Source organism: Corylus avellana, chromosome 4 (assembly GCF_965113065.1).
Source record: "Corylus avellana chromosome 4, dhCorAvel1.hap1.2, whole genome shotgun sequence".
Classification (NCBI taxonomy): Eukaryota; Viridiplantae; Streptophyta; class Magnoliopsida; order Fagales; family Betulaceae; genus Corylus; species Corylus avellana.
Genome location: NC_142493.1, coordinates 27103866 through 27117722, shown reverse-complemented (window position 1 = coordinate 27117722; position 13857 = coordinate 27103866). Strand labels below are relative to the sequence as shown.

General features: G+C 38.0%; 3 protein-coding genes across 4 annotated transcripts; all 3 read left to right on the top strand.

Moving 5' to 3' along the window:
- Nucleotides 1-1560: 1560 nt before the first annotated feature.
- LOC132180077 (beta-amylase 1, chloroplastic) lies at nt 1561-6891 on the top strand. The gene is made up of 4 exons (XM_059592923.2): nt 1561-2015; nt 4730-4940; nt 5662-5772; nt 5854-6891. Exons 1-4 carry the CDS (start codon nt 1648-1650, stop codon nt 6574-6576), a joined length of 1413 nt encoding a protein of 470 aa, XP_059448906.2. The 5' UTR covers nt 1561-1647; the 3' UTR covers nt 6577-6891.
- Nucleotides 6892-7661: 770 nt separating this feature from the next.
- LOC132179640 (uncharacterized) lies at nt 7662-8515 on the top strand. Of its 2 annotated transcripts, none has more exons than XM_059592388.2 (3): nt 7662-7784; nt 7892-8092; nt 8195-8515. In XM_059592388.2, the coding sequence occupies exons 1-3, from the start codon at nt 7737-7739 to the stop codon at nt 8273-8275; spliced, it is 330 nt and encodes a 109-aa protein (XP_059448371.2). In that variant the 5' UTR covers nt 7662-7736; the 3' UTR covers nt 8276-8515. The 2 variants fall into 2 exon arrangements, with proteins under 2 accessions (XP_059448371.2, XP_088371979.1); XM_088515853.1 differs by having other exon boundaries at nt 7925-8092; nt 8195-8485.
- Nucleotides 8516-11484: 2969 nt separating this feature from the next.
- LOC132179001 (uncharacterized) lies at nt 11485-12466 on the top strand. Its single transcript, XM_059591607.2, has 3 exons — nt 11485-11730; nt 11836-12036; nt 12137-12466. The coding sequence occupies exons 1-3, from the start codon at nt 11683-11685 to the stop codon at nt 12215-12217; spliced, it is 330 nt and encodes a 109-aa protein (XP_059447590.1). The 5' UTR covers nt 11485-11682; the 3' UTR covers nt 12218-12466.
- Nucleotides 12467-13857: the final 1391 nt, after the last annotated feature.

The following is a 13857-nucleotide window of genomic DNA, read 5'->3' as shown; positions in this document are numbered from 1 at the left end:
ACATTCTTGTTGTTGGATAAAAAGTATACAGAGAAAGATAGTTGTTTCATGGTCTCCTGCTGGAATCCTATATCAAATTTGTGGGGCTTGTCGTTGAAGATGTATTTGTGGTGTTCCAAGTTCTCCTATTCGGGTTTTCTGGTTAAGAGGCGGATCACTTTGTTTGGTTGCTAATTTGTTTTTGTTTTTAGTACAAATTCTTATGAAAATTTAGAACTCAGTTTTGTGAGAAAAATTTGAAGTTTTACTTGTTTGCTTGTTTAGGGTTTAGGGTTTTTGTTTTTTCAAAAGATCCATGCTCCGTATAAATTCCAAACAATCAAAATATATATAACTATATTGATTTAAATAACTTTACTTATTTCCTTATCTTCGATCACTTTTGTAATCATGCTTGTAAACTTTAAAAAGTGGCAATGTCATCATATTTTAAAAGTTTGTAATTCATCATTACCATTAAGATTTATGGTTAAATCAAACAGTTAATAGGTGACTGTTCTCCCCCACCCCTCATACCCTAATAAGATTGTCTTAATTAAATAATTAAAAAAAAGTGGTAAGCGGGGTACATCGTGACACATGGTGGTGTGTCAACATACCACTCAACATTTCAAAATTTTTAAATAGGGGCATTTTAGGTATTTCAATGTTCTTAATTAATATTTAACGAAAAATCATAATATACTTTTAAAACGTGAAAACTTAATATTACAAATTTTTAAAATTTAGAGGTATGATTTCAAAAGCGATAAAACATTAGGAATAAGTAAAATTATCCTTAAAAGTTAAGATCTAAATTTGAGTTCGAGTTAACTTCTATAATATATTTTTACTTTTAATTTAGCGAATTCAACAATAATGCGAGCAACTTAGAAAAAACATTTAATACGAGTGTAGAGGTTTTCATTTTTAGTTGGTTTAGGTTTATTTTGCTTCAAGTAAGTTTGGTATTGTCAATTTTTTATTTTTATTTTTAAATAGTATTGTCAATTTGATTCTTGAAGCATTGCTCCCATTGATATTAAGAAGCTTAAAGATGCCGTCTTTGCACTGTTGAATTTGTTGCTTACTCTCCCAGAAAGATCTTGAATTTGTTGCATTGCTCCTTAATTTTTGTCAATTTATACGTGTTCTGTGTCTTTTGAACATGTAAATGTACATATTTTTTTAATAGTAGTAATAAAATTGAAATAAATTTTACTAAAAATTTATTTATATTTTATATGTTAATAAAAAAATAATCACATGTTATTTTTATAAATTAAATTGGAGTAAGTTTCTCCAGAGAAAACTATGTCGGCAAATTAAAGGAATCAGCTTATGTTAAGTTTGAGTCGTTTGACATTAAGTTAGCAGCCTGTTGTTCTTGATGATGTGGCATGTTTTTGACCTTGAATTTCTTAAAAGAAAAAAAACATGTAAACAAAACACTTCTCATCAGAAAATTCCAGCCGTGAACTGAATTCTCCCATTTCAATTACATTGTCGACATCAAATGACACGGTATGTCACTAAAGGAACAGTACTTTTAAAATAAATATCCACGAGAAGAAAGTTGCTAAAAGAGGAAGACGATTTTCAAGAGAACGAAAAAATAAAAATAAAAATCAAAGAAATAGCAGCAAGATAAATCGGCCGGATCTATCGATGGCGGGCCGAGCATTCGCGCCGGAGGTGGAAGCGCCAGCGAAGGAGAGGGAGTACAGGGAGGGGGTTGCCAAGGATAAGAGGACGGGGGTCCCGGTTTACGTGATGATGCCTCTGGACAGCGTGGCGATGGACAACACGGTGAACCAGAGTAAGGCGATGAGCGCGAGCTTGCAGAAGCTGAAGAGCGCAGGGGTGGAGGGGGTGATGATGGACGTGTGGTGGGGGTTGGTGGAGAGGGACGCGCCGCGCGCGTACAACTGGGGTGGCTACACCGAGCTCATCGAGATGGCCAAGAGACACGGCCTCAAGGTCCAGGCCGTCATGTCCTTTCACCAATGTGGCGGAAACGTCGGCGACTCCGTCACGTGCGTATCGTTTAGTCCTCTTCTTTTATTATTATTATTATTATTATTATTTTGGATGAATGAATTTTCATTAACTAGATCACCAAAACTCAAAATCAGACTTAGATTGCAAACATTACAACCAAAAACAAACAAGCAAACAAGAGCTGCCTAAACGAAACAGCAAGAATTCAACGAACAAGAGAATACACTTTCTTTTCCCCCTAACTCTGTTTTTTACATTCCAAATAACCTCTTGGAGCATTTTCTCCTCAGCTTTAGGAAGAGAACCATGTCTAATGTCATTCCTCTGCGGCCACAAGTAGTATACTGCTGCATTCCTACTTAGCTTGCAAATTAACAGTCTTGAAGCTTTTATTTCTTTCTTTTTTTTATAAGCTTTTATTTCTTATTATTATTATTATTATTTAAATGAATAAGCTTTTTCATTAACAACTGGAAACCAATACGACAAACCAGCTAAAAAGCTGACTATAACACCTACAGCCACCAAAGGGCCAACACAACAACAAAAAACCAGAAACAACCCCTACACTACACTTCTACAGTAAATATGCAGAAGCAAACAGAAACTCATAAAAACAAACTACAGCAGACAGAAACCACTAAAACATGTATACTTCCCATCAGCAGTAACTGAAAAAACCAACTTTAACCCCCCAGCTCACGTGAACAGTAAAATCGCAGAACAACTTCCACAGCCCATGAAGCATCAACATTTCAATTTCTTTGGAAGTTCAATTTTCTGGGAGTTGTGAACCAGGGTTGTGGGGAAAGGTAGATTCAAAGGAATGTGGAGAATACAATTATGTCCCGCAATTGGAGCCTTACAGAGGAGATATTGCTTTAAGAGGCATAGCTGTCCAATGGAGGTTTTGAGATGCTTTCTGGGATGGTCTTGGAAATTATGCAGCAACTCGTTGGTGCCATTTGTTGTTCTGGGTGATTCTGTTGATTGTCGGGGGCTAGTGGTTTTTTGGCCACGATGGTTTGGAGTTGTTAATAATGGTTTTGGAACATATCGCTGCAAGATCTGCTCCTCTGTTTTAGGCAGACTTCCATGTTTAGTCTCATTTTGATTTTTCCAAAAATTATTTACTGTGGAACTCAGCCCCAGCCTACATATATTGACAGCCAAAGATTTCCTTCTCCAATCACATACTCCCAGCCCTACCACATCATCCCAATCAATTGGAGGATGATTAATATTGCATCTATCCATTGCTTCTTTCCATATTCTAGCACTGAAACTGCACTGGAAGAACAGGTGATCTCGGCTTTCTGTACCATTACGGCAAAACACACAACTAACATCACCCGTATATCACTATTTTGCCAATTGATCCCCTATTGTTAAACAATCTTTCATAACTAACCACATGACAAAAGCCTGCCTTGGAATGGCTTTAGGGAACCAAATAAGTTGCCGCCAATCCTCAATAGGATTCATCCTTCTAATCGTCTCCCAAGTATCAGAACTCAAATATTTCTTAATTTTTTCATATTACCCAGATTGGTTATTTAGCACACGCTCCTATGTTTACCCCCGAAAGTTTGCCCTGAATCTCCACCAGATTGTCCGATATTGCAGGCTTCCATAACCAAACACCATTGCTCAAGACAGTTACAGTCTAGTATCCAGATCACCATGTGCATCATATATAACTCTGAATCCATACTTCTCAAATAAAACCCATGCAGGATGCCAAATATCCAATCACAAGTGGATGTTCTTTCCATCCTCTACCTCAAACTTTATGAAGTCCCTAACATCATCTTTCAATTTTAAAAGCTTTCTCCAACTCCATGTGCTGTTTTGGGATATCCCTATTCACCAAAACTTCTTCCTTTTAGCATATTTTCCTTCAACCAGGTAACCCATATAGAACCAGCTCTTGCAAAAATGGTCCAAACATGTTGCATAATGGAGGCTTGTTTCTATTCCCCCAACTTTTTCATACCCAAACAACCTTTTTCCTTTGGAAAATACAAGGAATCCTACGCTACTTCGGCTTTTGCTGCACCTTCATCTTTCCCACTTCAAAGAAATCTGTTGAATTTATGTTCAATGATCTTAATAACCTTCTTGGGTAGAATGAATATACCAGTAGGATACGCCTTCATCTTTCGCACTCCAAAGGAATTTGTATTTAATTGGTTTTTGTGTGCGGAGCGAGCGTGTTGGACATGCTCTACATGTTGGATTTATGACCACACATGTGGAGGGTGTGGGGAGCTCACAAGACCTTATGCAGTATATGTGAAAAGCAGATTAGCTTTTTCTTGTTGGTGTTTTTATGCTTTTACTTGATTTGGTTGACTTTTGTAGAGGACACAACAATGGGGAAATTGGAATACGATCAAATTATCGGAATTCTAGAGTTTTCCTCCGTGCATGTTGCTTCAAAGTACTTAGAAATGAAAAAATCAATTGAAATCTGATGGGTTTTTCATTTTTTTTTTCTTTCGGTTGTAGAAGTTCCCTTCCTGTAGGATTGCATCTTGGACTGACAATTACTGTTTATAGGAATGAGTATCCTAGTTATGTTATATTATTTTGGTTACCTCTCTTTCTTCAACGATGTTGGTTGCATCCTCACTTGTGAGTACAAATTAGGGACATGTTTAGGTGAATTAATTGTTTTCTTGATATTGTTATGTGATGGTTTATAAGTTTATACGTAGATCTGAATGGTTCATTTCCTCGTGTGCAGTATTCCTTTGCCCAAGTGGGCCGTGGAAGAGATTGACAAAGACCCAGACCTTGCGTACACGGATCAATGGGGGAGGAGGAATTATGAATATCTATCGCTTGGCTGTGATACCCTCCCAGTCCTCAAGGGCCGGTCACCTGTCCAGTGTTATGCTGATTTCATGCATGCCTTCAGAGACAACTTCAAGCACGTACTTGGTGATACCATCGTGGTAATTGTTCATCCCTATAGGTTGTTTTAAGTTTAATTTATTTTGGCGGGTGATAGTTTTAGGTTGTGATATGTTCATTGCTGCTGTGAGGTTTAATTGAATTATATTTCCCTTTGATATGCCATGAAACTAAATGGTTAGCTAAATTGTTTGTACTTTGTTATGTTGTGAGTGCACTTGTGAGGTTTGTATCGCATATTGAGAAAGTACAAAGAAAAAGAGTAGTTAATATACTTAAGAATACCTATGCCCATTAACTTAGGCTTTTGGGTTAGAAGTGAATCTGTGATGCCCTAATATGTATATTAATTTACTATTGTTTGACTTTCTTGGTACTTCTCTCTCTAACAATTGGTATAAAAACCCATAGTTAGCTTCCGTTGATGCTGATACGAGTGTCTAGCTTTGATGTTGGCAAAAGAGTTTGGCTTCACTCCAAGAGTATGCATGGCATTCTTGGTTTGTAAAAGACTCACACATGAAGGGGAGTTGGGTCAATGTGGAAGAGACTTACAAGTGAGGGAGAAATTGGTTGTGAGTGCACTTGTAAGGTTTGTGTCCCATTTTGAAAAAGTATAAAGAAACATAATAATTAATATACATAAGTAGACCCAAGCCCATCAACTTAGGCTTTTGGGCTAGAAGTGGTATTGTAATATGTATATTAACTTACCCTTGTTTGGCTCCCTTAATGCTTCTCTCCCTAACACCTTCCATCTAGGAAATCCAAGTTGGGATGGGTCCAGCAGGGGAGCTCCGATACCCTTCATATCCAGAGCAGAATGGGACATGGAAATTTCCAGGAATCGGTGCCTTCCAGTGTTATGACAAGGTAGTTACAGTCTTTTCTTTCTTCGAGCCAATAATATGAAGAGATTTCTAGTTCTTCTCTAATATTAATTACATGATGCAGAATATGTTGGGTAGCTTAAAAGCTGCAGCAGCTGAAGCTTCCGTTAAGCCAGAATGGGGTAGCACAGGCCCTACAGATGCTGGCCAGTACAACGACTGGCCGGAAGACACCCGATTTTTCAGAAGAGAAGGTGGTTGGAATAGCACTTATGGTGAATTCTTTCTTAGCTGGTACTCCCAGATGCTAATAGACCATGGCGAAAGAATACTTGCCTCAGCCAAGTCGATCTTTGAGAACAAAGGTGTTAAGATTTCGGTCAAGGTTGCAGGCATCCACTGGCACTATGGGACTCGGTCCCATGCCCCTGAGCTCACAGCAGGGTACTATAACACTCGATTCCGAGATGGGTACCTTCCTATTGCCCAGATGTTGGCTCGCTACGATGCTATACTCAATTTCACTTGCATTGAGATGCGTGATCATGAGCAGCAGCCAGATAATGCCCGTTGTGCACCTGAGAAGCTTGTGAGACAAGTGGCATTGGCTACCCTGAAAGCACAAGTCCCACTTGCTGGGGAAAATGCATTGCCTCGATATGATGAACTTGCGTACGAGCAGATCTTACGAGCATCGTCATTGAATATAGATGGTAATGCAGACAAGAGAAAGATGTGTGCATTCACATACTTGCGGATGAACCCGCAGTTATTCCAGGAGGATAACTGGGGACGTTTTGTGGCATTTGTGAAGAAGATGAAGGAAGGAAAGGGTGCTCACAAGTGAAGGAACGGGTGCAGGAAGGTGCTGTTGCCCTTATGCACTAAGAGTTTAGGTTAGGCTTTGGGGACTGGGGGAAAAGGGAAAAGGGAAGTGGGGAACATGTTCATATCGTGGCAAATAATGGTCCCTGCCATGTTCGATTTTCTATAGCTGTTTCCTTTATATGCCGTGGCTATATAAATGTATAATGTTGTGTTATAATGCGGGGATTATAGGGTTGGTTGTCTCAATACCCAAATCCTCTTTCTTTCCTCGTGACAGGATAATGCATAACATATTTATAGTTATAATTGTATTATCATATACATTTTTATAATCTCTCTCTCTCTCTCTCTCTGTACATATTTTGACTCCATGGTTTCAAATTATGTGTTTATTCTCTTCCCTTTAATGTTAAGCATCTGTTATTCCCTTGAATATTCCGAAAATACATAAATATGCACAGATCGTGCTGCGGATATCTCTAATGGTGGGGAATAATGGAATGATACGTTTGTCAGCCCACCTAGGAGAAAGCCCTCGTATTGTTGTCTCTGGAATCTGGATGAAGCACCTTACTCATCCTTGATAGCTAGAATTTATTGATGATGACTACTTCGAGTATCTCACTATCTTTTTAGAATAGCATGTTCCATTGATTTTTTTTTTCTCCATCACACTAAAATTATTACAAAAAAAATTAAAAATATGTTAACTTTTACATCCCTTTGTCGTTGATTACTTCGAAGAAGATAAAATATTAGTTTTAAAAATTTTACGTACTTCTAAAACATATTTGAAACCACAATTACAATAGTTTTACCAGAAAAAAGATAATAAAAATAAAAATAAAAACAGTAAATCAAATGTATCAATGGAGATATCATGATCAGTTACAAAATAGGCATGGATTATGGGAGGACCATAACAAAATACCGCAGAGTCAGTCACCCAATGCCCATTTCAAAGGCCGAAATACAAGCTCTGTACCTTCAATCAACCGACAAGTGTGATAGCAGAAAGCATGACTTCCACGTGTCACTCCTGTAAGGATCCCTGGGGTGCTATAAATACTTCAAGGCTTCAAGCGAACAACAGAGACTACCACTGAGATCAAGAGAAAAGCTTGTTTATATATATATATATTATATAATTCGGGTTTTATATTACCTTTTGAAGCAAAGATGTCGAACATTCAAGAAAATTTGAAGGCAGGGGAATCCCAGGTCCAGGTAGGGAAGATTTTTCAATGATCAGGATAGTAATTTATCTACTTTTATAACCAGTTTAGCAGTGTGTTTGCTAAATATTAATGTTGACTGTTTATTTGTTTGTGAAGGGAAAGGCCGAGGACATGATGCAATCCACGAAGGATACAGCCAATGCAGCCAAAAACAAGACCGCTGATACAGCTCAATCAGCTAAAGACAAGACAGCTGATGCAACTCAATCTGCTAAAGACAAGACAGCTGATGCAACTCAATCAACTAAGGAGTCTGCCCAGCAAGGGAAGGACCAAAGTGCCGGTTTCCTCCAGCAGGTTTTCTATTTATATCCCTTTAATTAGAAGATATATATTATAGATTGTGTGTGTATGCCATTTGGTTTGGAGCTTCACAGAGTAATTTTTGTCTTGTTACAGACAGGGGAACAGGTGAAGAACATGGCTCAGGGCGCTGTGGGCAATGTGAAGAGCACACTTGGAATGGGTGACAAGAAATGAAGGAAAAACAGCTCTCTGCCTCTCACTATGATGCCTTGCTGCATTAATGGATTTAGGTTTTTCTAGGTTCTAGCAAAATTGTGTGTTGGGGTGAGATTTGAGATTTCTTTTAAGAAAACTCCTCGATCGGTTGTAATAAGGCCTAGTCTTTTGTTTTCAATCTTTTACCTTCTTCATTGTAATTGGCAGATATAATATGGCTCAACAATAATGCAATTGTAATGCAAAAGAATTCTGATTTGTTTCAGTTTCACCTTCTTCAATATCTTTCTCGAAATGCATACCCAATTGTCCATGCAAAACCAACTTATGCGGCATTGCCAAATGCTATATATTATTTCCTTGATATTGTTATGTGATGGTTAGTAAGTTTATACGTAGATCTGAATGGTTAGTTTCCTCATGTACAGTATTCCTTTGCCCAAGTGGGCTGTGGAAGAGATTGACAAAGATCCGGACCTTGCTTACACGGATCAATGGGAGAGGAGGAATTATTCAGAACGTGCGGTTTTTAAATTGTTTCTTGGTGACACCTCGTGGTAATTGTTCATCCCTGTAAATTGTTTTCAGTTTAATTCATTTTGGTGGGCGATAGTTTTGGGTTGTGATATGTTTATTGCTGATGTGAGGTTTAATTGAATTAGATTTCCCTTTGATATGGCATGTCACTAAATGGCCAACTAAATTGTTTGTACTTTGTACTTATGAGTTTGGAATCTTATATTGAAAAAGTAATAATAATAAAAAGAGTAGTTAATATATCTAAACGATTCAAGTCTTTTTGCTTAAGCTTTTGGATTATAAGTGATGTCCTAATATGTATATTAACTTACTATTGTTCGATTCTTTTGATGATTCTCTTCTTAATAATTGGCATCAAAGCTCATGGTTAGCTTCTGCTGCTGTTAATATAAGTGTCTTGGTTTGACGCATTTGATTTGACTCATACGAAAGAGTTTGGCTTCGCTCTTGGAGTATATGTGACATTCTTGGTTTGTAAAAGACTCACACATGACGGGGGAGTTGGCTCAATATAGAAGAGATTGTAGATTTGTTGCGAGTGTACTTGTGAGGTTTGTATTTCATATAGAAAAAGTATAAAGAAAAATAGTAGTTAGCATACTTAAGTAGATCCAAGTCCATTAGCTTCAGCTTTTGCGCTATATGTAGTGTCCTAATATGTATTTTAACTTATTGGGGCAATTACTTTTTTCTAGGGGTGTCAAAAATAACCGGGAAACCGGAACCGGGACCGGAAAACCTGGAAACCGGAAACCGGAAAACCGGGACCCGGTTCCGGTTCCGGTTTTTGGCACCCGGTCAAAACCGGGAAAACCGGAACCGATTAAATAATATATATATATATTTTAATTCTTTTACTCTTAGTATTACGCAATACTCAGTATATATATAAAACAATACTTTTTATTGTTTTAATGTTTTATTTATGTATCTAATTTAAAATTATGTTTAGGGTATTTTAAAAAATTTGAATTTTTATTTTTAAGGCTCATATAGGCAAAAACATTGATTATTTAGGATTTTTATGCTTTTTTAGGTTTATTTTTTAATTATTTGAAACAATCACAATAAAGCCTCTTTAATTTAGACAAAAAGATTAATAGTTTCTTTTTTAAATGAGCTAACTTATGAAAAAAATAATGGGCTTATTTTAGGCCCAATACCTAAAATAAGCCCCAAACACTAATTATTTTCAAAAACCGGGTACCGGACCGGGTAAAACCGGAACCGGCCGGGAACCGGGACCCCGGCGGTTCCGGTTCCGGTTTCCCAAAACCAAGAACCGGGGTACCCCGGTTCCGGTTCCGGTTTTGGCCAAAAACCGGGAAACCGGACCGGGTTGACACCCCTACTTTTTTCACATTAACTACAACGCATTGTCACTTTGCCCTTATGAACTGACAATCCTATTGCTTGACCCTATCAAACTACCATTTTGTGCCCAAAACCCTTACTCCGCTAGTCAACCATGTTAAATTGGACGGAATATTCTCTTTTAGATGTTAAATCTCATTAAAAGACAAAAATACCCCCAAATAAAAAAATTAAAACAAAAAATATAAATACATAAATTAATTAATTTATTTTTTTAAAAAAATAGGGGATGGCTAGGGGTGACTCACCGCCAACCCCTGACCCACAGGGGTGGCGCATGGCCACCCTCGGCCACCCTAGGTGGCTTGCATACCACCCCTGAGGTGGGGTGGCCCAATAGCCACCCCCAAACCTGGTTGGGGTGGCTCAACACCCACCCTGGGGGGTGGCGTGTGGCCAACCCCCAACCAGGTTAAGGGTGGCCCGAAGGCTACCTCAACCTCAAAGGTGGCCCGCGAGCCAGCCTAGAGGCAGCTGGGGTGGCCGTGCGCCACCCCCATGGGGTGAGGGTGGCCACAAGCCACCCCTAGTCACCTTTGGGAGTCACCCCCACTCCCAATGTAGCCACCCCACAAATATATATTATATATTAAAGAATAACTTTATATTTTTATATTTTATTTATTTTTAATTAAGAATAACATATATCATCATTCTATTAGTGATGACCTGATATACTATTGAAATCCGTCAAGTATTTTGACAAAATTTGATTACAAAAACTAAATTATTATTTTGGCATATCCCGATAATCTCTGAATTATTATTATTATTTGTTTATATCACACAGATATATTTTTAATTTAAGACAACCACATAGACTGATTATTGTTAGAATCGTTTTCGACATGATGTGGGCTGTACGCTTTCAAGATTTTCAATAAGTCGCTTGTTCCAAATTGCTACAAGAGATCTGCATGCCGTGGATACTTCGATGCCAATGCCAAAGTCAGTTTCTAAGATAAAGATCATGCTTAAAGGGGACTAATTGAGCTACAATTCGTGATTTCTTCGATAATAGAGAGAGTTATGAGAGGGTATGAGAAGATACCGTTGTACCTTGTGTAGGAGCTTCTTATATAGGCTAAAGAGTGGAGATATTTTTGAACAACTTTTCTGTAGATATTTGGAGATAAGCTTAAATATCTTTAAGTATCTCTTCTGTAAAGATCTATTCTGTAAATATCTCTTCGGTAAATATCTATTCTGTAAATATCTCTTTTGTAAATATCTCTTATGTAAAATTGAGATAAGCTTTGAGATAGACTCTCTGCAGATTCAGTCACCCAATGGCCATTTCAAAGGCCGACGTACATGCTCTATACCTCCAATCAACCAACACTTGTGATAGCAGAATGGTATGACTTCCACGTGTCACTCCTCTAAGGACCCCTAGGGTGCTATAAATACTTCAAGGCTTCAAGCAAACAAAATAGACTACCACTGAGAACAAGAGAAAAGCTTGTTTTTATTTGTATCATTCAGGTTTTAAATTACCTTTAGAAGCAAAGATGTCGAACATCCAAAAAAATTTGAAGGCAGGGGAATCCCAGGTCCAGGTATGGAAGATTTTTCAATGAGGAAAGTAATTTATCTACTTTTATAACCAGTTTAACAGTGTGTTTGCTAAATATTGTCGACTGTTTATTTGTTTGTGAACAAAGGATACAGCCAATGCAGCCAAAAACAAGACCGCTGATACAGCTCAATCTGCTAAAGACAAGACAGCTGATGCAGCCAATGCAGCCAAAAACAAGACCGCTGATACTGCTCAATCTGCTAAAGACAAGACAGCTGATGCAACTCAATCAACTAAGGAGTGTGTCCAGCAAGGGACGGACCAAAGTGCCGGTTTCCTCCAGCAGGTTTTCTATTTATATCCCTTTAATTTGAAGATATATGATAGATTGTGTGTGCGCGCCACTTGGTTTGGAGCTTCACAGTGTAATTTTTGTCTTGTTACAGACAGGGGAAAAGGTGATGAACATGGCTCAGGGCGCTGTGGGCAGTGTGAAGAGTACACTTGGAATGGGTGACAAGAAATGATGGAAAAACAGCTCTTTATCTACACTATGATGTCGTGCTGTATTAATGGATTTTAGGTTTTTTCTAGGTTGTTGCAAAATTTTGTGTTGGGGTGAAATTTGAGATGTCTTTTAAGAAATTAAACTCCACTGTTGTAATAAGGCCTAGCTCTTTTGTTTTCAGTCTTTTACCTTCTTCATTGTAGTAGCCAGATAAAATATGGCTTAACAATTATGCAATTGTAATGTAGAAGAGTTCTGATTTGTTTCAGTTTCACCTTCTGCAATATCTTTCTCTAAATGCATGCCCAATTGTCCATGCGGCATTTCCAAATTAATTTTTATTTCAATTATGTCCTTTCAGTATCCACGTAACGTCACAGAATCTAGAACGACCGTTGGCCACGTGGCTCCATGTCTCTACGTCCTTCTATGTGTTTTACCTCCACTTACGTGGAAGTATACGATAAGACCATCACACCACCTCCACAAAATCACCCCCTCTATCCCACACACAATTACACAACTACCACTTCCGCTAATACGCACTTCCCAAACTCACCCGTTGCCCACTCTCACTCGCTGTCTCGGCCATGGCCACGCACCTCTAATTCCATCACTGCCTCGCCTCCATCTCCTCCAAGCTCCCCTATCTCCGAAAACCTAGCTTCTCTCATTGGTTACCTGCACCGTTTCCTGGGAAAGTGAGGGTTTTCACTTTCCGGGAAAAGTTCGGAGGCAGAGGGGGAGGAGGAGAACGAGCGGCCTCCGTTCGATATCAATCTCGCTGTCATTCTTGGTGGGTTCGCATTCGAAGCGTATACAAGTCCCCCTGTAAATGATTCTTAAACTGCTTTTTAAATATAGTTTTAAGTTTTTGGGTGGGCTCTGTTTGTTTACTGAGAATTTTTTGGGAGAAGGGAAAGAAATTGAGTGCCGATACTTGTCAGACTTCAATAAATCAAGAGAAGATTGAGTTACTTGCACGTGTGTTTAAATAGGGTACAATCAAATCTGAAACTCCTTGATACATTTTAATTTAAAGTTTGAATTCCCAATACTATCTCTGCTTTGCTGTGATCGGGTGTCTATTAATATCTGTTGCATTATACGTACGTAGAATCTTGCTTAACAATACTTTCTACCGTTTAGCTCCAAGTGTACGAATTAGAATCAAATTTATCAAGAAAAAGAAAAATAAAAAAACAGAAATAAACCTCAGAAATTTAATCTTGGTTTTGAAGTTAATTGGATATTGGACCTATAAAAGAAAACAAGAAACGTCTTCGTAGATGAGCTAATTTAGCTTAATTCAACTGGGTTTCCAATTAAATATACAAAAAAAAAAAACATAAGCAAGACAACAACCGTCGTTTTGAGTTTCAATGTCAAGACTCGGGGGTCGTTTTCTTTTTTCTTTTTCACGTGGTTCTTGGGAAAAGAGCAGATAATTATTCATTCACAAGAGAAAATAGCAGAGAATCACTTAAAAGTGTTTTCTCAGGAACATGTCGGAAGATTTGAAGTTGATGCTGCAGATTGTAAGACAGTGTAGCTCTCAGAGTATGTGATCATTTTCTGTTTCAATAGTAAAAGACTTAAAAATTAAGTTGTTTTTACTGTTATAAGCTTGATTAATCTCAAACGCAAACAGTTGTTCTT